Here is a 25,136-nt window from a genome sequence, read left to right on the forward strand (position 1 = left end):
TTTGCCCCAGGGACTGACCCATCTTCAGATATGAGAGGGACAAACTGATTAGATTACACACTCACACCCTCACATGGTCTAAAGTAGAACAGCAGTTTGACATGAGCGTTTTCTGGTGAAGGCGTGGAAAGACCGTGTCATATATCCAACTAACACAGCTTCTAATAATAGATTTTAATACACACTGGACTAGGTTTAAGAATAAGAAGCAGTGGGAAATATCTGCCCATCACCAAAGAAGTAAATTCTTGTTTTAACAGGAAGCCAGGCTTCAGAGCTTGAAGGAACAAGAATAGTCTCACATGCAGTTACTTTTTTTTTAGAAAACTATGTTTTATTTGAAAATAATTCAGCAACCCATCACAATCCGATACATCAATTAAAATATACATTTTGTTCATTTTAATATTTCCTTCCATGTGGTTGCCGATAAAAGTCGCACCACAGGATCACACGCCTTACGCCAAAGTAGAAAACGCCATCTGGCTGGCAGTGTAGAGGCTTTGGTAACGGTTAGACTAAATATTTATTAATATTTATTCAAATATAACATTAGATAAGACAGGGGAAAAGCAACAATAAAAATGCTGGGAGATGTATTAAATTTAAGTGCATCTTCATGTTACACTTAAAAATCACTAAACATGCTTTAATAATAAGGAAGGAGGTTATGGGGTGGATTGAGATTTTTAAAACTTAATACCAGAATTCATATAAAAACATAATATGTCGCTCCAAACAAAGGCACAAGGGAACGTTGAAGTCGTCTTAGACCGTAACACACGATGAACTGAAGTAAGAAAACCTTTGGTAGTAACAGAATACAGCTGTAGGGGCCTGGTGGCCGATGAGATTTGGTTTTTGTCCGGGTGAAACAAACTCACAGTGAGTTTCAGCCCACAGTTTCGCCTTCATACCGTTAAATTGCTCTAGTGAGCCGGCTCGCCTTTGTTCTTCTTTTTCAGGATCTTTTGGAGGCTCTCGGGCATCAGATAGGGCCTCTCCGCGCTGCCGTCGTTCCTCTCGAGATCCTCCACTGCAAAGAGAACACATTTGTAGACAGGTGTGAGAGTTTTCAACTTCACTCGAAGGTTCAAGGTTTCTACAGATGTTTTAAATAATTGATACAATTTGAATTCAAACGAAAAGGCCATTTAGCTTTAATCGATACCTTCGTGAACAATGTGCATCCATTTTAAGATCTGGTTCATTCACTTCACTCGTCTCAAACACAGTTTATTGAAACAACTACACAGTGTATTCCAGTAAAGCAGGGGTCTTCAATGTTTTTCAGGCCAAGGACTACTACTATATGTGTTCTATATTAAATTCAGCCTATTACCATTTATAAATTTACATTATTATCATTTTGCATTCAATGTTAAGCTATTCAAATAATACACAGGTTCAATTTCAGGTTCCGATTTTCACTTTTTCACGATTTTCATTTCACTTGTGGGGGAGAATTTCAAAAATATATATAGAAAATGTCTAATCAACCAAATATTTTGCGACCCCGCCCCTGCAGTACCTCCACGGACCCACTAGGGGCCGTGGACCTCCTGTTGATGACCTATGCTGTAAAGAGCTGAAAGTTTTCATGGCTTAGTGTGAACACAAATTAAAGAGCTTTACTGAGCTCACGTCCATAGTGAAACGTATAATCATTCTGACTGTAAACAACTTTTAATTGTGCAAAAAGACCAACGATAACCGTTCGTTAGGCACATGGTCGGCTTCAAGTTTCTGTTGTCAAGTGGTAGGAAATATTAGAAAAAGGCAACAGCCGAGATAAGAAATGTCAGTTAACTGCAGAGTGAGTCATTTTTCTAATGTTCACATTTTCCTCGTTTAGTCACATTTATCATGCACAGTTCAAAGCGCATTCCCAGATGCATGCTAGTGATTCAGTTGACTGTTTGCAAAGCCCCGCCCCCTCTCCCTTTTGGTTACAACCATTAGACTCTTTCAAACATCTGGATTTGTCACACCAGGGAAAGTGCAGATGTTTGAAAAGATGGTTGAGGTGCATTAAGTGCTCCAGTGGTGCTGACGTCAGTTTCCCTGGGAAAGAAAAAAAGACCGGAAAAGTGTACGCCTCTAGGACAACCTTTGGTGTATTCATGTCCAAAGTGTACGTTTACTGTGTGATTCAAAGTTCAATGGCTGGTTAAAAATCCAACTTGTGGGGATGCTCCAGTTGAGAACTTCCCACTTCAAATGTAATTAACCTTTTCCCTCAAGATGTCTTCTGGAGGGAAAACAAATGGAGTATGTGATGTTAAGAGATTAAGACGTTCTCTACAAATGTCTTAATCGCTTATTTCACAACAGATGCCACAGCAGACTCTAAAGAGCTTGTTTCTAAGATGGCAGTCATTTCCAACCACACTGCGCTTAGATGATTATGTCTGTGTTACTTCTCTGCTCCCTGAATCTTGTGTGTGTGTGTGTGTATATATATATATATACACACACACACACACAGATTATTTCACTGGGTATTACAATTTAAGTCACCAATGTGAACCAAAATATTATTATTCATGCAAAAGGAAAGTTGTAAATTATTAAATCCCAACGTCCTCAAACGTGTACTTGTAAATTTGTTAATTCCTCATGTCATATCAAACTAGAAAAGTTAATAAGTATAAATAAACAAGTGTATTGACCTTTCACTACCAGTATATGGCAGACAAAAGTCTAAATGAAGCAGAATAAGCTGCCACAAACCTAAAACATAATGTCCCCATATGAGGACGCCGGGTCTAAGGAGGTCAATGATGTCAGCTATCCCGGCAGATTATTGGCACGGAACGGTTTTCTGCTGGGAACTAATTGTGGTAACTTTGGTGAAGTTTCCAGTGAGGAATTAGTTCCCACCAAAAAAAACATTTATAGGTCGGGGAAGCTTCTTGTCTGGCTTCCTGGATGGGGCATTGCTACCTGGAGCGACAACTGAGTCGTATAACGGTTTGCTAGTCGTTCATCTCAGTTTTTGAATTAGACCATTTAACTGTTAATTCTGCAAATAAACACACAGCTTAATCCAAAATTTGAAAGCTAAGCTAAACCTGGACAATTCGGGAGGAGAGGTTTAGCAAACAGTGAACATCTTAGCTTCCAGTTCCCTTCATGTTGAAGGGTACAACTGAACATATGTACTTTGAAAAAGTCTTTTTAATTCAGTCCATAACTCCTACATCCACTTGCTTAAGTGTACTGATTCCCTGCTACTTAAGGCATGGTGTTCTGTAGTTGCGCTATAATCTGTGGACTTTGTAAAGACAAAGGTCCAGCTCTTGATTTAGAACCGCGATTCAAACTCCTCCTGCGTCCTCTTCCTCAGTCTGCGGTTCCTTTAGCCGGGCGTCTTCATCGTTCATTTGCTGAGTGGACGCGTCCTCGTCCTTGTTCTTCCACAGAATCTCACGGAGAGTTGACGACATGTAAAAAGGCCTGGCGGCAGAACCATCGTTGCGTTCCAGGTCTTCGCCTTTTTTTTTTTTTTTTTTAAATGGGCGCGTGGTTGCGTTCGTATGTGTTAAGGAGGGTTGAACAGAAAGGGAGTAAATAAATCGAGGTGTTAGAGAAGAAGGGGAAAGGGAGATGGTGAAAAAAAGGAAAAGGAGACAAAAAGAGAGAAAGAAAGTCAAATAGCAACAAGCCAAAGCACCAACAGGCATTTTAGAATTCATGGCACACCAGATTCATGCAATGTAGAATTAGTGAAAGCCCAAACACCAGAAGCAAAGTCAGGAAAGTTTTGGCCTTTCTCCAATGAGTTATTGCTCGTTTTGTTACACTTTAAGTAATAAGTAAGAGTTTAAAGTGACTGTAGGAGGTGTGACTTACAGAAACAGAGGAAGAGCGTGTCCACACACATGGCGTAGACGCTGAAGAATCCGTGGGCGATGAGGTACGTGCCGATCACTAAAGTCTGGTGAGGACGAGAGGATTCAGAAACCACAAGGAATGAAAATAAAATAACAGAACATCTGACTCAGTGCCTCCCATGTGTGACAGATGCAACAGAGCTGAAGGTTCACGTTCACATTTATTCTGGTGCATTTGTACAACTTTTGGGGCGACATATTTATAAGCCACATAAATTAAATATTAAACCAGATGGTAAGCTGGCTATTTTTGGTTCTTCTGAAAAGGGCATCGACCCTCCCTTCTCACTGGACGCAGCCTCTCAACTAGCATGGTAGTAGCCAACAAAAATGATTTTACTTGACTGGAAGTCTCCATCATCGAAATGGTTTTTGTTTCCAAGATGGAACAGATTCGTCTTTGCACTAAATTACTATGAGACCTAAATGATGCAGTGATGAATCAGGCTGCTATGTGATATTGGTCATTTTTTTCCTCTCTTGTTTTGGTTTATTTTGTCTTTTTTTAGCCATACCCTTGACAGTATCATAAGACGGAAAGCACTTGACTACTTGTGCATCCTCATATAGCCTCTGTCTATCTTCATATAATTTAATACACTTCATTTAACAATGTCAGATACATATATATGTAAAAATGTTTTAGTTTCTTTAGGCGATGAACGACTCACCAGGATGGGAACCCAGTAGTAGTGGAGGTGTGGAGCTGTATTCTCAAAGGCTTTGACTCTTCCAGAGAAGAAAAAGAAGGCAAAGATCCCTGTGGATGGAAAGAACCAACAAACACTCACAGTTAACCTTGATGTCATAGGTTCTTGGTACATATCAGATGGTCATTCAAGTCTGGGGAGGAGTTAAATTTATGACACGGCTCCCGTGTTCCACCATAAACTGTAATGATACTTTAAAACCCTCAATAGACATGTTCACATGGACAGAATTTCAAGATGGAGCCACTTCCAAACAGACTGTTTGTTTGTTTCTGTCAGCCCTAATCATCTCAGCAATTTCTTGAACTCCGGTGGACTTTTTGACATTGGCTCTGGTAAGGTTCTCGTCAGTTCTCATCTTAGTGGATCCCAGTGTCGTGTTTGACACTGTGGATCGACTGGAAACTTCACCAGAACAGCTTTCTATCAACTTAACATATGCAGAGTGAAGGGTTTTATGTCTTAATAGACCAGGAGAAGCTCATCCATGCTTTCATCTGCATTAGACTCGACTACTGTAACAGTCTTCTGACTGGACTTCCCCAAAAGAGCATGAAACAGCTGCATTACTCCAGGTCTCACGTCCTTACACTGAGATTTCAAGGTTCTGCTGCTGGTCTACAAATCACATCGTGTCCAGGATACATCCCTGACATGATAACTGATTATAAACCCAACAGAGCTATGAGATCTATGAATCTATGAAGCCCAGAGTTCAGACCAAACAGTGTGAAGCAGTATTTAGACAGATGGAAAAAAACTATCAACAGAAGAGAAATCAGCTCCAAAGGTGAACCTTTTGTGAACCTCAATGTCTTTTATTGTTCTTATCATAACCTACTGATTATAACTCTTTGCCACTAAGCTCAGTAAAAGTGGATTCATTTCATCCAGGTCAAGTGTTCACATGCTTTTTAGGGGCTAATATTTTCCTATTGAACAGATCATCAAAGGTTTACCTCCCCCCTTCTTCAATCTGAATGAAAACTCCTAATTGGTCCAGTCTGAGCAGCTTGAGGTGGAATATAAATGTAAAATATAAAGACTCACCGACGAGCCCAACGATGAGCAGTTTGCCCAAAAATAAGAGGAAATCTGTCACTTTATCCAAGACGGCAACCCTGAGGATTAAAAAAAAAAACAATTAACCCATTAAACAATCCATAAAAAAAATCATTAAAATATCACTATGACTCTTTGTGCAAACTTATATAATATGTAAACACACCTGATCATGTTCCTCATGAGGAGCATAAAGGCATCTTTGGCAGAGGTACAAAAGCTTTTGCCATATATCGCCACCTGGAGGTCAAATGTACTCATTACATACAGTTAATAATAAATAACCTGTTTTTAATGAATTTACTGACCCCAGGGGTTGAGCTCAGTGACAGAAATAATCTAAGTACATACCATGATGTAGGCATTTCTGTTCAGGAACTTGATGAACTTCTCCAGACACCAGAAGCAGCACTTCAAACAGCACAAGAGGAACTTGGCAGGCTTACTCTGTGCACCTGTGGGTGACAACAAGAGCGTCGTGTTAGTTGCTTGATCGAAGATTACAAACGCAAATGATGCAGCTCAACAAAAGCACCTTTCAGCTTGTGATCCACATACTCCAGCAAAACCCTGATGATCTGAATGATTGAGAGGATGAGGGAGCCGAACGCCAGGCTGCCTGTGTGATACCTGAAACGACATTAAAGCGAACCGTGAAAAACAAGATGTCTGTGCGTCTGCTAAGCTAAGAGACGTGGACACAAAGCAGCGTGATTACACACCTGAGAGATCTGCCCAGGGAGGCGAACACTGGGGCGGAAGGCATGTCGTTTGGCTTGACTAAGGCCCAGTAGTAAGAGGCAAAGGCTCCGGCTAAGGTCATCTGCCCCAGAGCCGTGACAAAGTTGGCGCACCAGAAGAAGAGGAACACGTTGTAGAACTGCAGGGCGATCAGGTATTTGTGGTAAACGGTCTCCCCGCCGTAGAAGGCGAAAAGGCACTCGGACTCGGGGCAGGTCTTTTTCATGAGGCTCTGCGTGTAGTTCTGAGCAGAGACACGGGTCACATGAGGAGATTAGAAAATATAGACTCGGCGGAGGATATGAGGAAAGACCCGAGGGCCGGACTCTGAATGAGGACTGGAAACTTACAGCTGGGTCGCACGTTTCTCTCGAGTGTGGGCACACAGTCTCGTTGAACACTTTGTAGATGGGCTCGTTGGAGGTAGACAAGAAACTGATCACTTCTGTCAAGGACTATACTTATTAATGAACATCTGATTCATTGACCATACATTTTTTTCCCATGATTTAGCAAATCAGATTGTCTTTAATTGGCGGCTCCAGGAAATTTGGGAAATTATGGAGCCCATTCCTTCAATTCGTTAAGGAGACAGATCTTCTCTTCAGTCCTGACTGACACGACTGAAGCAGCTTTGAGAAGTAAACATTTTATTGAGGGTTATATGCTGCTACTTTGACTTGGGATGACTGTTACTATCTTTATTGTAGCTTATTATTACTTGATTGATGTGCCTGTGTTTCTCTTATCTCCTGTTTGTTTATTTCTGCCCTACCCCTGCTTTTTAATTAATTTACTTGTGGCTGTTCTACTTTATATAGGTCGTTCGGGTATGCAGCAGTACTCTACTCTTGTTAGTTTTCTTCCCATATGTACGCTGCTGCAAACTGCAATTTCTCCCATTGTGGGACAAATAAAAGTTTTCTAATTCTAATGTTGATCAATGTTGAAGCGCTAAACAACTGAAGTTCCTTTAACGGCCACAAGGGGGCTCCAAGGTGACAAAGTGAGTCAATTCCAGTCTCTGTTACAATCTAGTACACACAAAAAAAAGCATCTCCTTTGAGTGTCTCAGCTCCACTCACTCACGCTGCACCTCATTGCTCATAATTTTTTGAATTAGCTGAATACCAGAGCAAGGACCTGCCAAGTTTGACACTGCAGCTGCAGTAAATGCAAGGTGTTCTTTTAAGCTTAAGGAATATTATTGTTTAGCATTTATATAGAGCTGCCGCTTGCTGCATGTTAAGATAGATCAGACGGCTCAGGCGCTTGCCATATAGGCAGTGGCTCAGGCAAACTCGCTTCCAAAAGTGGTGCAATGGCTGGAATGCAAATATTGCCAATGCGGTTGGGCGACGCCCAGGAAACAAACCAACAAAACTGTACTGAAACCTGTTGTCTCTCAGAGCAGCCACTCCTTAATTATGCAAAATGTTAAACTTCGATCTCTGGCTGTGTCTCCTTCTCCTGCTAAGCCTAAAGTTTTGGAGTTTTTTTTTTCCATACGCCATTTAAATGCAGCTTCAGCCTAAAAGCACATATCACTGAGTTTAAGCTGTCATCCATGGGTGATGAAGAGTGACAACCAGCAGGTGGTTAGAGGCCAAGCTAATGGCCTGACTATAAACTGTAACATGAAAGGATACACAGCAGTAACTGCCCAGTAGGCGATGACAATGGCCAGGAGCAAAAACGTGAACAGTGGGTAGAAAAGAGAAGACATCACATGTCCAATGGCTCTGTAAAGAAACATTGTTGTGATTACTTGATCCGTGGCGTTAGTCTGACACTTTAATCCATCACTATGAGTCACAACAAAGTTTCAATTGAACATCTAAATGCTATTGCTCCTCTAAAAGCTCTATCGTCTGACCTGCTGGCCTCTTTGATGAGAGCGATGGCAATGAGGATCCTCTTCCTGAGGAAGATGAGCAGCAGGATGATGATGACCTCCACGATGGCCAGGATAATCACTACGGAGGAGAAATGCGTATGAGCGTCCGAGTTCCACAGCCTTAACGTATCTGAGATGTGGATTCATTTCGTGGCGTGTACTCACTGAAGGCCAGCCACGTCTGCCTAATCTGCAGGTAGATGGTGAAGTCTGTCTGGAAGCCCAGCTCCTGAATGGTCACGTTTGCGCCCGGTTCTCCTTTCAGGTCAGCGTACTCCATGTAGCAGTGGAAGATACCTAACAAAATAAAACAAAGACGTTTTTAGAATGGAAAAGAAAAGTTTTTAAAAGGGTTACACTTGCAGCAAACATGAAGGGTAAACAATATCTTGTGCGGCTAGAGGAATGCAGTGGGCTTTTCTAGAGAACAGTTGTTGGGAAATGGTGCTCAAACAGAAACAGGGGGTTGTTCTGCCCAAACCATATGTGACTTTCAACTTCAAGTGAAGGAATTTAACTTTTTTGGGATGTTGTTCACAAGAAAAGGCTTTCGTCTAATCATCAGTGGGGGGAGGCTCTCAAGAAATTCGGAGGGGAGTGGAGAAATTTCTCTTTTGTGGTGAAGTGGATTCATCTCCCTTTGGACTCACACTGGCCTCAGCCAGATGGAAGGAGTATATCCTCAGGAGACCCTGCATCCACATGTGAGAACATCTTGCTGCTTCACTGAAACGTTTGTCCTCATAAAGAGATGCTTTTGTCTGCCATCTAGTGGTAGCAGAAGCATTATTTGTGCTTATCAACTTTTCTAGTTTGATATGACTCCCAGTAAACCCACATATCTTATTGGATCACTTTTATTTAACCTTACTCAATAATGAAATACTGTCACGGCCGTGTGGGAGGATCCATAACTCAAGCGACAAACCCCTGAAGTGAACTCGTCTTGCCATTTTAATGACAATCCCATCTGAACATCATCATTTGCCTACAGGGCTTTCTCAATTTGAAACCACGCAGCTCATGTTGCCAAAGGATCTATTTTAAACTATAATCTGCAACTGCAAACGGGACAGAAACTTGAAAATAATAGAGCAAAGCAAAACTGGGTAATCACAAACAACTCCCTTCCTCCAGTACTTTGCAAACGGATCAAGATCTGGAGATAACAGCAACAAAACAAAGTGAAACGGTGAATCCGAGTTCCCACATTCATGGAAAATCTGGTTCCTACAGCAGCCCAACCTTTTTTCCTTAGAGCCCCCCCCCCTCCTACTTGTATGTTTGGAGAAGGAAAGCTGTGTTATTCTCATTCCACCGGTCGGTGAACTCAACTGACTGCTCGTACTTAACAATATGACACATCAACAAGTTTTTCTTTTCTAAATGTTGATCTTTTTTCATTTATCGCTTCCTCCATGCATCCGGAACAAAGTTTTCAAAAAACTCCGACCCTTACCGTATCCTATCACCAGTATCACCATGGCGATTATGACCCAGACCATGATTCCTGCCAGGAAGCGCAGGAGGACGATGAAGAGCAGGCTGGTGAGCATGGCAATAACCAAGCCTCTGCAGTCAGTTAGAGAGAAAAAGAGACGGAGAGAAGTCAGACGGCTCGAGTTTTAACCTCTGTAAACAACATCATCATCAACGAATGGATGACTTACATGAGGATCCAGTACCAGGACTGTGTGTAGTCCTCAAAGATCTTCATCACCACCTGACGTGCCTCAATCACCACCGTGGCATTTCTGTGGAGAGATTGATGTGCGTTAATCCGTCCGTGAGGAATTCTCCATCATGTAGCAATGTAAAGCTGCAGGTTTGGACATGCACATTATTTTCAAGCTGCAGCAGAACATTGTTATTCTTGCCCATTTACAAAAAGAAAAAGAAAAAAGAAAAAGAAAAGCTTAAAAAGGGCCTTGGTTTTTACTATCACTTTGAGGAAACGTACTTCAAATCAACTTCTCATGAGAACGTAAAGATGTTTTAGAGATAAGCGAGAGGTTTTTCAAAGTGTAGGCGTTTCCATTAACACTTTTTTATTGCGATGTTTAGGTTTTGCACATTTCTAACGGCAACAGAAACGACTTCACAGATGTACTCACTTCACTCCGTCCAGGAGATCCTTCGCATCTCTCATTTTTCCTGTTTCATCTGAAAATGTGGTGCTGTTTCCCACAGTTATCACGCCTCCTTTCAAGCCCAAAGCTGGGAAGCACCTACGGGTGACTGGAAGAAAGAAGAGGACGTGGTCTAACATGTGCTACGTTTTCGTCAGACTTTTCAGGCACTTTTCTCAGGAAGCTAAAATATGTTACAATTAAATTCAACCACTTACATGGTTTGCTGGGCAACAGCATGGTAGGACAGAGGCCTTCTTTAACGATTTGTGGTATACTCTGAAACAGAGTAAATCCAAACATTTGATTATTAAGACTACGTTAATATGTTTTTGTTTATTTTGTGTCTCAGTAGCAGCTTACCATCGAGTTAGTCACGCCTTCCTTGCAGAATTTCTTGTAGTAGTCAAAGTCTTTTTGGTTGGCGTAGGCGTTGACTAAAGTCATGAACTTGTCAGGACAATTCTCCACACACATCTAGGGATGAACATTTACAGCAAAATGTTTACAATTTACAGTTAAATGAAGTGATTCTGAATTGAAATGCAGCACAGCAAAGAGAAGGTGCGTCCGGAGCCCACAACAATTATAAGCGTTCACAACTTGAAGCTCGCAGGAAAAGCCAAGAAATGACTGATGCTCGATACTAGCAATTTCCTTTCCGCGCCAACACCAAGTAAAATTCAGGCTGGTATCGATCCGATATTGATATACTTTGTGCAAATGCACCCTAATGTGTCTGATAAAGAGGAGGAGAGGACACAGTCATACTAAATATGTGAAAATGCTGTTTCAAACAATAAAAACAGGATAAGTAAAATAATGAGACCATTAAAATAAGTTGTTTAATAATTAAGAACGACTATAACATTTAAACTCCCATCTTAATTCTGACTCTGTCCTCTCCTCCTCCTCATAAATGGCTCATATTCTGTGTTGTGGTTTGACCTGAGTTTGTGTTTAACAAGGTTTGTTGTGTTGCCTCAACTCAATATTTTATTTACTTTCCACTGTGGAGCCACTGCATTACCTCCAATGACTGAAGTATCAAAAGATATTTTGAGTTTAGAATCAATTTTAGAGCATGAAGACCTGGTATCGGACGTATTGATATTTCAGTATCACTACCAGAGACGGCTCAGTGAATCGAGAGTGGAGTTCGTACCTGTGTGGTCGGACACTGGAACTCCAGCAGCACCATGGGGCTGGCGCACTTCATGATGTTGAAGTAGAACAGCTGTCGCTTGTTCCTGTTAAAAGACAATTGGAGAAAAAAAAAAACAGAAGTAGATCAAGAACGTGAACTAGAGAAGACTTCGGTCCATGAGAAACTGAGTTTGTTATTAAAAAAATAAAGTGTAGCCGTCAACAGCATGTGATCTGAGGTTATTTCCAGTTATTTCAGTCCACTAATCCAGTGGTTTCCAACCTTTTTTCTTTGGAGTATCTAAGAGGAGTGAGGCCACCTCACCCCGCACAGCCTGAACTTTTTTCCCAGTGGGTTCAGCATTATTTAGCATTAACATTAATTCGCTTCAGTTATACAAAAACAAACTGTGATGTTTTGCGACCCTGATCTTGGCCCAGGATGGAACACTGCACAATGACTAAAATCACAGAACAGAAACTTCTATGAATGTCCTTTTTTTGTTTGTTTGTTTTACACAGTAGTTCATTTATTTTTTTTTTATTTTCATGTATGATTTAAGGTATGATTTAACCAGAACACTGATCTTGTGTTGATGCTGGGAAACCTAGGATCCTGTCATTCACATGGATCATACTTTGACACATCCCCTGCCGCCTAAACATCGTCTCTGACCCAGCACACGTCGTCATGACAGCAGCTAATTGAGAAACCGCAAAGTGAGACCGAACAGCTCTGGTCCTCGGCTGCCCGAACCCACCGTCCACAAAGCTTAAAAGGATCTACTGGAATTCATCCCAGACACCACAGGACACCACCACTGAGCTATGGAGCGTTGCCTATTTCATAATGACTTTTTCACTAGTTTTAAATCACCGGTGGATGAAGAATGGAGTTGTTTTTGTTTGGTCAGATTTAAAAACTTGGGAAAATATCCATTTAAAAAAGGTCCATTTAGAACTTAATTTGCAAGTGATCGCAAATTACCTACGGACAATCATGAGATTAACCTCGATGTCACTAGATCCTACTCCACTGGCCTTTTAAGAAGTCCTAACTATAACGCAGGTCTATAGAATCTGTAGGACCGATCAGGAAACAGCTGCACATGCCACCCTGACGAAGGCAGGACAGCTGAAAACGTTCGTTGTGGTGCACCAGAAAAAACAGCTGCCTCGTTTCAAGCCCTTTGGATTCGCGCTGAAGCTCAAACTCTGGCGTGAAAATGTGCAGCAGAGACTTTCATACTCACTCGAGTGGCGTCCCAGCCTGCCCGCAGAACTGGCCTCGACTGTCCGTGGGATAGATGGCCTTCCTGGGGTCACCCTGGGACCAGGCTGGGGGCGCGGAAGACACACAAATATGTTTTTATTACAGAGCCCGTATGCGTTTTTACAGGGAAACCAAACTACGGCGTCGCTTCCTTACCGAGGATTCCCACTGCAATGTAGCCCAGTATGCAAATGATGAAAAGGATGCAGCACACTATGTCAGTGCAGCCCCTGGTAGAGTGGAGACAGAAAAGCTTTCAAGAGTTAAAATAAGGCCTTTGCAAACTGAAACAGTGTAAAAGCTCAGGGAAAAGTCACGTGTGTCTCACCTGTTGTGAATCGGACCCTTGAAGCTGGGATCGTACTTCCTCGGCTCGCCTGCATCAAAGAAAGCGTTGATCAGTGAGAGCTTGCAGTGTGACGAATGTTCACGTCGCATTATTCCACAAGGGAATCTGAGGTTAATGAGCAGCACGCCCCCGTCTTCCACCCACTATTTACTCGGATCAGTTTTCCCTCCAGGCGAGACGCGCCTGGCAACGTCAAACCATTCCTCCCTGGTGACTACGCGTGAAAAATGGGCTAAAACGTCCTATATCACTTACTGTCGTGCATTTTAACGGGTGAGTCAGTAATAACACGTCTTTGTGGCAAAAGGAGAATTGGAGTGGGAAGAAATCGTGTTGTTTTAGCTGGGATAGAGAGAATGGACAGAAATCCTGCAGATTCATGCCAATGAAAGCAAAGTAAAGTTGGAATATTACAAACGCATACAGTGCCATGCTGGTGCCATTTTGCATACAGCTCAAGTTTTTATCAAGATCTGAACTCACGGATGATCTGGGTGAAAACACACGACATGGAAATCCTATTTAAACTGACAACATGGCTTCTATGTGGCACTGGAACTCGACACCTAATATATACCAAACACATCACAGGTCTTCAATGGCGGGTCCGTCCGTGACCCGTGGGGTGGGGGAGGTTGCAAAAGCTTTGGTGGATTTGACACAACCATATATACATATATATATATTTAAATTTGACCCCGCAAATTTAAATGTATTTAAATACACATTAACATGATTGCAATCACGCACTATTCTGAGTTTAATACAGAACACATATAGTAGGCAAAGGGTCCCTCGTTAATCTCTCCATCAGTTTCGGGTCCTCGGCCTGAAAAGCGTTTAAGACAAATAAAAAACACGACATTCTCTGTGGCTTCTGCGTGTTCATCGTGCATGAAGTCATGGGTGATGCTGCTGTATGTATCTGCTAGAGAACCCACAACTTCCTGCGTTGGACTTAAATGTTGTGCAACTGCTCTGAGTTTGGAGAAGTTTAACTACTGTTTGATATAATTTAATAAACATAGGCAGGTTTGAACTCAACTATCAACCAAGAAAAGAAACCATTTAGTGGACACGCGGTAACCAGAGATAAGCATAAATTCGGTTTTATTGTGCTTTATCTTTCTTGATTATCTCCACACAAACACCGATAAAAGTGCGCCCTGCGTTCACACACCTGTGTAATCAACAAACCTGGCGTCAGCAGCAGCAGCAGCAGGTCCCACACAAACACACCTATTTTCAACCTTGAAGCGTTTGCATACCGATACCACCGCCTCTGTTTCACCCAGTTACACAATTCGTCTTTTTGTTTTTAAAAGCCCTGCCACTCACTATAAAACAAATAACGCAGTTACCATGCTTTCCGTAAAATTCTCCGTCCTCAGGCATGTTGAAAAAAAAAAACTCCTTCTCGGGCCAAACGTTGAAACGTCCACTAAAACCTCGATTCCTTTCTCCTCAGCCTCCGTGTCTCTCGCTCTTCTAAAAGACTGAAAGCAAAATCCAGGTACAGTGGAGGCACAAACCAGTCCAACCTGCCCCTGAATGGCCCTCGAAGCCGGTGGAAGCTCCACCTAACCTCCCACTTCCCTTCCTTCTCTTTTGTTTACCCTGCAACCACTGCCCAATCTGCGCTCCACCTGCGCATCTCCCGCTCCGTCTCCTCCCCCCTTCACAAAAAATGCCACTGTCTTGTCGGGTCTCCCACTCCGTCTCACAACAAAATACAGCCTCCCTGCTGCACACGAAAGTGCACCCTTCCAGCAGGAGGAGGAGGAGGAGGAGGAGGCGTGGACATGTGAAGCAGAAGTGGAGCAGACGTTATCAGAAACATGTGTGTGCAGGTAAAGAGTAGAAATGCTGCCCCCTGGTGGTTGCTTTTGTGTCGCTGCTGCTGCTGCTGCTGCTTCTGCTGCTGTGGGGTTATTTACTTCTGCAAACACCTGCAAACGCTACTCCGGGCGAAAATAAATCATTTGGTGAAGTGCAAATAGCAAAGGAACTGAAATTTATTTTCCATCTTGTTGCGACACTTCACTGGAAATGGGGGAAAACTATTTTTTTTCTTTCTTTTTTTTTCCTGGCGCCTCCGTGACTTGGATCCCTCTCCGTTCTGCGCAATCGGCAAGCGCGTTAAACGCTTCAACAAAGAGTCTGCAAACAGACTTGAAAGCTGCAAATGTTTTTGACAGATGCTCAAAGAAATAAAGAAAGAAATTTGGAATGTTTGAAAGTTTCCATCCAGTTTGAGTCTTATTTTCTGGGTCATTGCTGCAGCACAAGAGCTTCTCTGTGATTTCCTGTATAAAAAAAAAAAAAAATCCTTTCAAGAAGTTACATAACGGGGACTGTTATTTATGAGGAAGGAATTGAGTTATACGTCTGACCGCGGATACCACGCAAACTCTTAAACGTTTGTGCAACAAGAAAACTTAAACTTTTGTGCAACACGCTAACGGTCACGTAAACTTTTATCTTGTCTCATCTGTTTGTCCCGAAACTGATCTAATCTGTTGAAATCTCCACAATGGACCCAAATTTACTCACTATCCCTGTTCCCTAAAAGAGGCCTGTGCTACACTTGTAGAGATTTCCTTATTCTACAATGCTACTATAGAGCAACAACTCAGAATGCACATTCATTTCTACTCCTATTTTTACATGTATGTGTGCATTCTTATTCTAATTGTCTACTTATTCTTATATACTCTTATTACCTACATTGCTCTTTATTCTGAACACTTAATTTCCCTTGTGATTAACAATAATAATAATAATAATAATAATAATGGGTAATTCTTTACAAAATTATTACAAAATCCTCGCTCCAAAGATGAGTCCTCAGATTAATTCCTGACATTACTGGACCTCCCTACTTTACTTTCCCTTCCTCCTTAATTATTTACATACGGCAATATCCGGTAAACCTGCTCCAAACATCACAGAATCTATTACCAACTGCTAGCCACCCCCACCAATGCTTCAGGAACTGAGCAAAAATAACCTTTATATAAACCGAGGACAAAGCAGTAAGCTGCCCTCCCTGTGTATCTCCCACATGTCTTTCATTACGGACAGGGCGTGGAGCGCTTAAAGTCAAAGTGCACGTCTATTTCTGGAGTTATAAAGGAAGCACGACGCCGGATAAGTGCATCCAGAAAACACGGACATATTCGGCTTATATTATTCACGTTATTGGGATATTTTTTGGCTCATTTTCACAGTAAATCTTCAGGAATGAAGTTGTACGTTGTGTGGTTGAACACGTAAAGTAGTGGCAGGCAGCAGGTTTTATAGCAATGGTCGGCTGGTTGTTATATTTGCTGCTATACGGTATACATTTAACAACATCAGCTGTGCAAACAAGTGAGTCAGCCTGAGTTTTTAAAAAAGGAAAAGGAGTTTTGAGAGGACGTTTCACCTGAGAGACTGGTGGAAGGTTGAGCTTTAAATAGGAACCTCAGAAACTTGCCAATTTGCTTCTGTAAGAACCAGAAGCTGGTGCCACTAGTTGCCAATAACACAGTCTACCGATACTTTTGTCTTTTAACAACTTTCCCTATAAACAAGCCATGATGAGCGGCAAAACGTCTTCTCAAAACTCTCATAACTGGATGACTGAGAACCTTCACAGAGACGAGGCCGTCTGAGGCTCCCAAGATATAAAAATCCTTTAATAAGCAGGAATATCCAGCGACTCCCACAGTCTTCATCCCGGTAATCACCAGGGTAAATACCAGCTACACTTCCTATATTTCACACGTCTGTCATTACAGAAAGTCGACGTTCTGGAGTACTTGTGACGTTGATAAGGAAGTGAGGACGATGCTGGTTCTTAGGACTCTATTTTTGGGATACATTTTAGTTTCAACCCAACACAAAAGCACCTTTAGAGAGGTAAGCACCAGCTGCACAACTGTCAACCTAAAAAAAAAAGTAAACTCTTAACTTTAGCCTTGAACAAGACATTTACTATATACATTAATACACGGGATAGGATGTTACAATCCCTTGTGACATAGACCCGAGGCAAAACACATTTAGAAATCCAGTCCAACTAAATAAAAAAAGACGACCAGCAGGCTAGCAGTCAGCTACCAGCTAGCAACCAACAAGAAGACACCAGCTAACTAGCCTAGCCAACAGCAGTAGGTAGTATGCGGCATATCTTTTGGGTTTTCACCAATGTTTCAATCATTTAGGCTCACAACACCTCAAAAGGGCTTAACACAGAGTCCACCGTGCTGCCACCACACAACCCTGTGACTTTAAACCACTGAGAGATTAGCTTAGCCCCAAAGGTACGTACCCCAAAGGCACATAGTTCTTGTTAGCCTCCTGACACCTGAGCTCTAATTTGGTATGCATTTTCAGGATAAGTATTTTAGGGATTTAAGAAGTATAAAAAAATATGTGTCCTCATATGTGGGCACGGGGATTATTTCACTGTATGTTACAATATAAAGAAAATATAAAACTGTTTATTTTAATATTTTAATATAGTCTCAGGAGGCTGGAGCTCCATAGTGATTAGTTACTATTATGGAGTCCCTGGATGTGTTTAGTTCAAAGGCAGGTCACAAAGTCACTGCGAAACAAAATTTATTTCACAGAGAGAGACTCTGTGTAACGAATGATTATTGGAAGTAAGTTAACCAACATGTTCCCTAGAAAGGTCATGCTGTAGTTCCCCACAATGGTTTCTTGTCACGACAACTTCTAAATGTGTTTTCTCAGGGGAACGCCTGTTTCTATCTCTAAGTCTTATCTCTTGTTCTGCATCGCAGTATGGCTATTCCTGTGAGCCACACACATACGACACAGTGAAACCAACACTTCGCCAGCTCATCAGACAAAAGCCACCGACCAGGAGAAAACGACAGGAGAAGAGAGGAAGCAAATTGTTTTTTCGTCTTAATCATCTGTCTGTCACCTTCCAGTCACTCCCACATGGGTACAGAGATGTTCCAAGGCAGTGCTGGAGCAAATTCATAAAAGATGTCGAAGCCTTATCTTATCTACTAAAAGACGATTACTCTGCGTTTGTGTCTCTTCTTCCTCTCAACCTCATTTACCCTGACCTTAATAACCAGTAATCAGTCTCACACTGCCTTTAACATGCCTTGGCAGAATCCCAAGACTGTTAGCAAAAAATGTTATTTGGGTTTCACTTTAAATGGAAACGGATGGCTTGTTTGCATCTGTTTCTAAGGAGGGAATCTACCGGAACAAAGCTGAGGACAAATGAAAAAGGGCTAAAAGTGAATGTGGAAATGTAGCGTTCGCAGGAACTTTAAGAAACTGGAAGCAAACCGGGATCAAATTTCAAACCATCCTCCTAAACATGGCTTATAATTATACTGAACCAGAACCAGGGCATGGCTGCTTCAGGGCCCTGTCATTGAGGTTCCTCGGGCTGAAATTACTCCAACATGTAAAACTGCGGTAGATCCCTGCAGTTAGTTTGGAAATATTGTAAGGTTGTCAAACTTCTTCTCTCCGTTTCTTAGCTGGAATCGCTGAGAAATAACAGCTTCTCGAGGCCCGCACGCATTTCTGCGCACAAAGTGTCACGATGGTTGAGAAACCGCTTCTGCCAACCAACAAGCTCACACAGACGACGCTGCATTTCTGGGAGGGCTGGTTAAGTGGATCAATTAGTGAATCATGTGGCAAGTTGAGTGGAAAAGGGAGTGTGCGGAGAAGAGGAGGGAGGAGGAAGCGGCCGTGAAGTCTCTCCGCATCATTGTTTTCTCTTCCTCTTGTCGGCAGGCTGCAGAAACTAGACGCGGGTAGAATGAGATGCAACAACAAAAAAAAAAAAAAAAAAAAAAAAAAAAAGGCTATTGACTGGAAAGTACGCCTCCTAAAATATCTGCCTGTAAATCACTCATTAGTCACCGTTTCTCAATGAAACGCGCTCCCCCTGGTCTCGTGTTACATTGTAAAAAAAAAAAAAAAAAAAAAAAAAAAAAAAACACCAGCAGTGAAAACAAATGCGTTCACACGCGCCGATCGGCCATAACATTAAAACCAGACGGGGAGAAGTCAACGTCCAAATTCAGTAGATTCCGACCTCATCAAGTCACCTCCCCTCGAAAACACAGACAGGCCTCCCCCAGAAGGTCCGTGTCCGTCTCTGAAGAGCCAGAACAGCTTTGGTTCGGAGCCACAAGGGAGACATACACAGTATCATGTCATAATGTTATGGCTGATCGGTGTATGACGTATTGTCCTGCACTAAATCTTTAAAAAACGCTGGAACCATGTAAAATAACAACAATAACACAACTTCAATACAAATGACAGCCTCACATACCAAGTGAAAACAACAACAAATGGTGAATACTACAACCTTTACACAGACTTCACACTTAGACTGTCGCGGTTGTTTATCATTCACACGCGCCACCAGGAAACTCAACACATGCTATTTCGGGCACAACACGCGATTTGATTGCAAACTACTAGTCTGACTTGTCCGGAAAAAGAAACCGAACTAACGAACGAGGGGAAACTGGGGAAACTGGGGCAACTAACCTCCCAGCCGCCCCCACCAGTGTGCGAGTTATTTTCTAATAAGCTATAACGTTACATAGCTGTGCGCATACCAGTCAGAGGAATGTGGCACCAACTGGAGAACAGGCACGGGACAAACTGGGACATTGCCCCAAACCTTCCCTGACAATATACACGAGGCGCTTTAAACTAAAAGTCAAACTAGTCGCATTCACGCGTGTGAGTTAAACGCGCTTCGGGCTGTAAATATTTACCATATTTTGGTTTTTCCTCCGGCTCCATGATCCGCGGAGTGTTGTCGAGCAAACTGAATCAGTGGCGACGACTACAGCATTATTTCCAGCGCTGACGCTCGCTCCGTTGAAAGTCCGCTCCAAAAAAAAAAAAAAAAAAAAAATCTGTTCGTCGGCCGTCCTGCCAGCGTTTAAAGGGGGTTGAGTGCGATAACCAATAAAAAGGCAGGATTTGTTGATTGAGGGCGGCTCGACCAATCACAAACAAGAAAGGGCGGGGCGAACGTGGGTTAATTTCTAGACGCCGTTAGCTGCTACAGGCGCCCAATGAGCGGCTGTAACTGTCTTAATAAACAATAATACTTCATCTCCTCCTCAAATAAAACATAATTCACACGATGTGTCCGGCCACCCTTATTTAATCAAAGGAAAAACAAATATATCATGTTCCTCATCCGAGATGAAGCCAGGAAAAACAGTGACGTAGCATAAACTTTTATTCGCCAGATGAAATTCAAGACAACATTAATTATAAAAGCAATCTGTTCATTCATAATTCAACTTACAGGCTGCCCTGACTCTGCATTTTGGGAGTCACGACAGCTGGCAGGCCTCAAACCCGAGAAGAAATAATTTATATTTTTCAGGATTACCAGCGAAGTGTAATTCAAGTGAAGGGATAAAACACCTGCTGGAAAAAAAAAGTGTTCAGATCAGACTTTAAAGTTACCTACCATGAAAGCTGTTTTATATATATACACTGTCTATATTATATATTAATCTTTAAAGTTTAATTTTATTAATCTATATGGTTAATACAGTGGAATGAATACAGCTCTACAGCACAATATTTTTCTCTGACATCTAAATACATAACATTACAGTCTGTAACATTTAAAAATGGATGAGTTAAGAATAGAACACCGAGAAAATATACATAAAAAAAAAAAACAAACAAACAACAAAAACAAAAACATTGTATCTATACTCGTAAAGTTTCCATGAATTGAAAGTCCAGACATCCTGGAGAGTATTTTTAGGGGAACAATGGAATTACCTTCTGTGTCTATTGCCCGGGATTAAAGTGCTGACATACTAGAAAGTTTGGCAGACACACTTACTTTTCCTTTGGAGGTTCCGGTTTGGATGGTTGCGCTGAAAAGACGCCCCGCACAGAACTCAGTGGACGAATACAAGAACAGTTTAAAATTACAGCGACTTTTATAAACGTAACAGTGTAAAATAAACTTCTCAGTTTCTATTCTAGTTATATAAAGACGTTTAACCACCAAACACATGTAAAAACCTGGTAATAAACAGAGCTTTAAATGTTATCTGCATCTTTTTTTTTTTTTACTATTTTGTTCTTCATTTGTCACAATCATCAGAATCAGTGTACCCCATAACACTGTAATTTCCTGCACTTCTTTTACAGCTGTATTCAGGAAAATGTCATTGAAGGCATCGTTATGTAGAGACCGCATTGTGACACCTTGTCGGTGCTCTTTAGTAATTCACTGGTGAGCGATAAAAAAATAGGTGAAATGGATAATGACAAACTTTAAATGATAAATGTAATCTCTACATATATTACGACAAAACTTCAGTCCTAGTATCTGTATAAATTGCGCTTTATGTCATAAATAGTAAACGTCATCTAGCGTTTCCGACAGCCCCTGAACGTCTCATCACCACGACCCGGAAGGACTTCTGCTCGACTCGATATCCCACAATTCCTTTCTCTCCCCTCCCTCTTTCCCTACCGCAGCTATGTCTAAGAGAGGTACGAAAGCCACCTTGTCAAATCCACATTCATCTGCTGTTTTTCACGAGCCATCGAAACTTAAAATGTTACTTGCGTGTGGTAGAGAGGTAAAGACGATATATTCGCGTGGCTATTTTTGAATTTATGTGAACAATTTGCCATTTTTTGAACGATAGCATTTTTAGCTTGCTAGCTGGCGGAAGCCGTGGTTCGCTGACGGCGCCATGAAGGCATGAAGCTGGTAGAGATGTGAGGCCAGAAACGTTAATATTGTGCTAGCTGTTATGTTAAAACATTTTTATTTCTTATTTGGTTATTGCCGTGTATTTTAATGTGTCTGAAGCGGTGGGTCCGCTCAGTTTAGTCACTATGCTAGTCAAGTTTAGCTGCTGAGGCTAAGTAGCACCGGCTCTTAGGTAGCACAAGTTAAGTCGTGGATAGTTGTGTTTAAAATAAAGAATAATAGCGCAGGTGAAAGAAAATCCTTGACGAATTATCGCCTATAGCCTTATAGTTATTATTCATGTGATGTACGTGTTAACTAAGCTTCCTCTGAAGAGAAAATGGCATTTTCCTGCTACCTGGTGTTGCTACCTGGACAGCTTCACACATTTTCAGTCATTTTTCTATTTAAATAATTTAGGACTGATGATGGTGTCATTTCTGTTATGATGCATATAATGGCAATTGTGGAGTTGATGTAAACTCTCAAGGCCTCATCTGTTATGTCATGACAGTCTAGTGACATGTGTTGTCAGAGGTCAGTAGAAATCATGTGTCTTCAGGTTTACTTTGAGTGTTAACTTTAATTGAAGATGGCCATGTTTGTGTTGTGGAAAGTAAAGATGTGTTGAATGTTGGAATCTGTTCACACGTCAATGTACGTTTGTCACATGTGGGTCTAAATGTTGAAGTGTGCAAGTCTGCGCAATCTGTTTTTACTGTAGGTAAAGTATTTGTGTCTGACTTGTCATGTGAAGCTGGTTCTTATTAAATGTTTGTCTCCCTACAGGACGTGGTGGTTCATCTGGAGCCAAGTTCCGCATCTCACTGGGTCTCCCAGTGGGAGCGGTCATCAACTGCGCCGACAACACAGGTAAGCTTCAACCAGTCTTTGTGGTGGTGCAGATTTGTTAAGGCAATAGTTTTCACATCTAACCTGTTCTTATGGGCTGATGAGTCACTGACAGTGGACTCCTGGTGTGGATTGACGGTTTGTGTGTTTCGGAAGTAGCCTCATAACTGAGATGCATGAAAGATAACTCTGGTATTGTAGCATAGACTTTGCATTGGCCAAACTGAAGCCATGTTGGATACATGTGGTGCCATCTTTTGAATCTGGAGCCAGAGTCGATGACCCAACCACGGTTCCTCCAGACTCATTCGTGTTTCGTTTAATTATCTGCTCTACCTCCACCAGTTGTAAGGAAATGGTGGATTATCTAAAATACTCACTTTTAAAAAATATTTTTTACGACTCTCATGGTCCCATGAGGCTGCTTTACCAAGTGGTTTAGTGAAATAACTAACACAAAACGTATCTGAAAAATTTACTTCCGAACATAGTTTATTTTAACTACCTAAAAAGACTGAAACCATGTTTTAGTTTGGCCCAAGTCCAAACTAAAACATGGAGGTCATGACCTGTACTGCATCCAGACACCAGGGGGAGCTCTACTTGTTTAGGCTTCAGTTTTTTGGAGCAGTACCCCCATATTTATACAGTCAGTGTATTGTAATTATCAGCGTCTGATGAAATAATTTTGTTCGTCCTGATGATAAACTCACATGGTTTGATTATATTAAGAGTTGGTTCAGGATCACAATTACTTCAACTTAGGATTTAAAAGCACCTCAAAACTCAATATGTAAGAGACTAAAATTGGTTGGCATAATTGTAGTGATTGTATGTGTTCTGTTGCTGGCAACTTCCAAACAATCAACTCCATTCCTACATTTAAAATTTTAGAAATTGTGCAAAACTAACTAGGGGAAAGAAAATTGAAACATGAAAAATGGAGGTGTACTTTCTGTAATTTCTCACCACTTAAGAAAGACTTGAGTGCTTCAGCTTTGCCTGACAAGGCAGTAAACTTCTTAATTTTGATTTACGCTGGGACACTTACTCTGGGTTAGAACGTTTTATTTTTTTCTACCCCCTTCAAAAAGCACTTGCTTTGTCTGGTCAGTGGCTGGGTGAGTTGTCGTAGAAGGGAAAATTGAACTCATCACTGTGGGTGAGACGGCAGCGACCCACTGTGGCTGACTGATCTCAATCAGGGATGAGACAAGCTGATAAAGTTTCCATCTCACCTTCCCCTGTAGTAGTTTCCGTCTTTGCTGATGATCTCGTCGTCTTTTAGGTGCCAAGAACCTTTACATAATCTCTGTGAAGGGCATCAAGGGGCGTCTGAACCGTCTGCCTGCTGCAGGAGTGGGTGACATGGTGATGGCCACAGTCAAGAAAGGCAAGCCAGAGCTCAGGAAGAAGGGTAAGGAGGATGGAGAATGAGCAAACAGGAATCGTTCAATAAGTCATTGCTGCAAGAGGAGACGCCAAGACATTACAGAACTGTATTGACATTCTACATTAGCTTTTAACTTGGACGTCCTGCATCATTTTATTCAGTGCGAGCCAAACATACTGGTTAGCGGTGCATGCTGGAGGCTTGGCGCGAGCTCCACTGAACCCCTCTGCCCCTCTCCACAGTGCATCCTGCGGTGGTGATACGGCAGCGGAAGTCGTATCGGCGAAAAGATGGCGTGTTCCTCTACTTTGAAGACAACGCGGGTGTCATAGTAAACAACAAAGGAGAAATGAAAGGTGGGTTCGTTTTGATGCTGCACTGAGTCCGTCAGTAGCTGTTCTCATTACACTGTTGTCTGTACATCAGGGTCATTAAGTAAGTAGTAGGCCAATAGGAATATATTCCCCCTTCCAAAAAGCACTTGCTTTGTCTGGTCAGTGGCTGGGTGAGTTGTCGTAGAAGGGAAAATTGAACTCATCACTGTGGGTGAGACGGCAGCGACTAACTGTGGCTGACTGATCTCAATCAGGGATGAGACAACCTTAAAAATGAACTACATACAGCCCAGGTTAATCATCTTAATACAAGTCAGGACTTCCACGCAGTAGGATTTTTAATTTTAACTGTGTTGTAAATAAAAACATGCAGAGTAGGAACTAAATGTTTGTATTTGCTTGCATTTGCAGGATCAGCCATCACAGGCCCAGTGGCCAAGGAGTGCGCTGACCTGTGGCCCAGGATTGCCTCCAACGCTGGCAGCATAGCCTGAGCTGGACCCTGCACCTCGTTTGTTTTCAATAAAAACTGTCAATCGAGCCGCTTGTCGTCCTGGTTTTATTAAGACATTCTTGTTTAGAGGATATCGGGACACAAATATGAGCC

The 25,136-nt window shown here is 41.9% G+C and overlaps 2 protein-coding genes across 5 annotated transcripts; one reads left to right on the forward strand and one right to left on the reverse strand.

Moving 5' to 3' along the window:
* Positions 1–312: 312 nt before the first annotated feature.
* Positions 313–20,130, reverse strand: LOC124997399 (choline transporter-like protein 2). Of its 4 annotated transcripts, none has more exons than XM_047571062.1 (22): positions 19,983–20,127; positions 13,183–13,231; positions 13,011–13,084; positions 12,835–12,919; positions 11,601–11,685; positions 10,799–10,912; positions 10,654–10,714; positions 10,421–10,544; positions 9,977–10,060; positions 9,766–9,878; positions 8,472–8,603; positions 8,286–8,385; positions 8,059–8,151; positions 6,760–6,844; positions 6,391–6,653; positions 6,204–6,298; positions 6,020–6,123; positions 5,835–5,908; positions 5,657–5,727; positions 4,568–4,656; positions 3,856–3,940; positions 313–1,036 (listed from the first exon to the last, which is right to left on the reverse strand). In XM_047571062.1, exons 1-22 carry the CDS (start codon positions 20,008–20,010, stop codon positions 930–932), a joined length of 2,115 nt encoding a protein of 704 aa, XP_047427018.1. In that variant the 5' UTR covers positions 20,011–20,127; the 3' UTR covers positions 313–929. The 4 variants fall into 4 exon arrangements, with proteins under 4 accessions (XP_047427018.1, XP_047427017.1, XP_047427016.1 ...); XM_047571061.1 differs by lacking the exon at positions 19,983–20,127 and adding an exon at positions 14,565–14,955; XM_047571060.1 differs by lacking the exon at positions 313–1,036 and adding an exon at positions 1,406–3,496 and having other exon boundaries at positions 19,983–20,130.
* A 1,510-nt stretch (positions 20,131–21,640) lies between these two features.
* Positions 21,641–25,069, forward strand: rpl23 (ribosomal protein L23). The gene is made up of 5 exons (XM_047572493.1): positions 21,641–21,744; positions 22,739–22,822; positions 24,090–24,218; positions 24,437–24,550; positions 24,941–25,069. Exons 1-5 carry the CDS (start codon positions 21,732–21,734, stop codon positions 25,021–25,023), a joined length of 423 nt encoding a protein of 140 aa, XP_047428449.1. The 5' UTR covers positions 21,641–21,731; the 3' UTR covers positions 25,024–25,069.
* Positions 25,070–25,136: the final 67 nt, after the last annotated feature.

The sequence above is a fragment of the Mugil cephalus genome, chromosome 20 (assembly GCF_022458985.1).
Source record: "Mugil cephalus isolate CIBA_MC_2020 chromosome 20, CIBA_Mcephalus_1.1, whole genome shotgun sequence".
Taxonomy (NCBI): domain Eukaryota; kingdom Metazoa; phylum Chordata; class Actinopteri; order Mugiliformes; family Mugilidae; genus Mugil; species Mugil cephalus.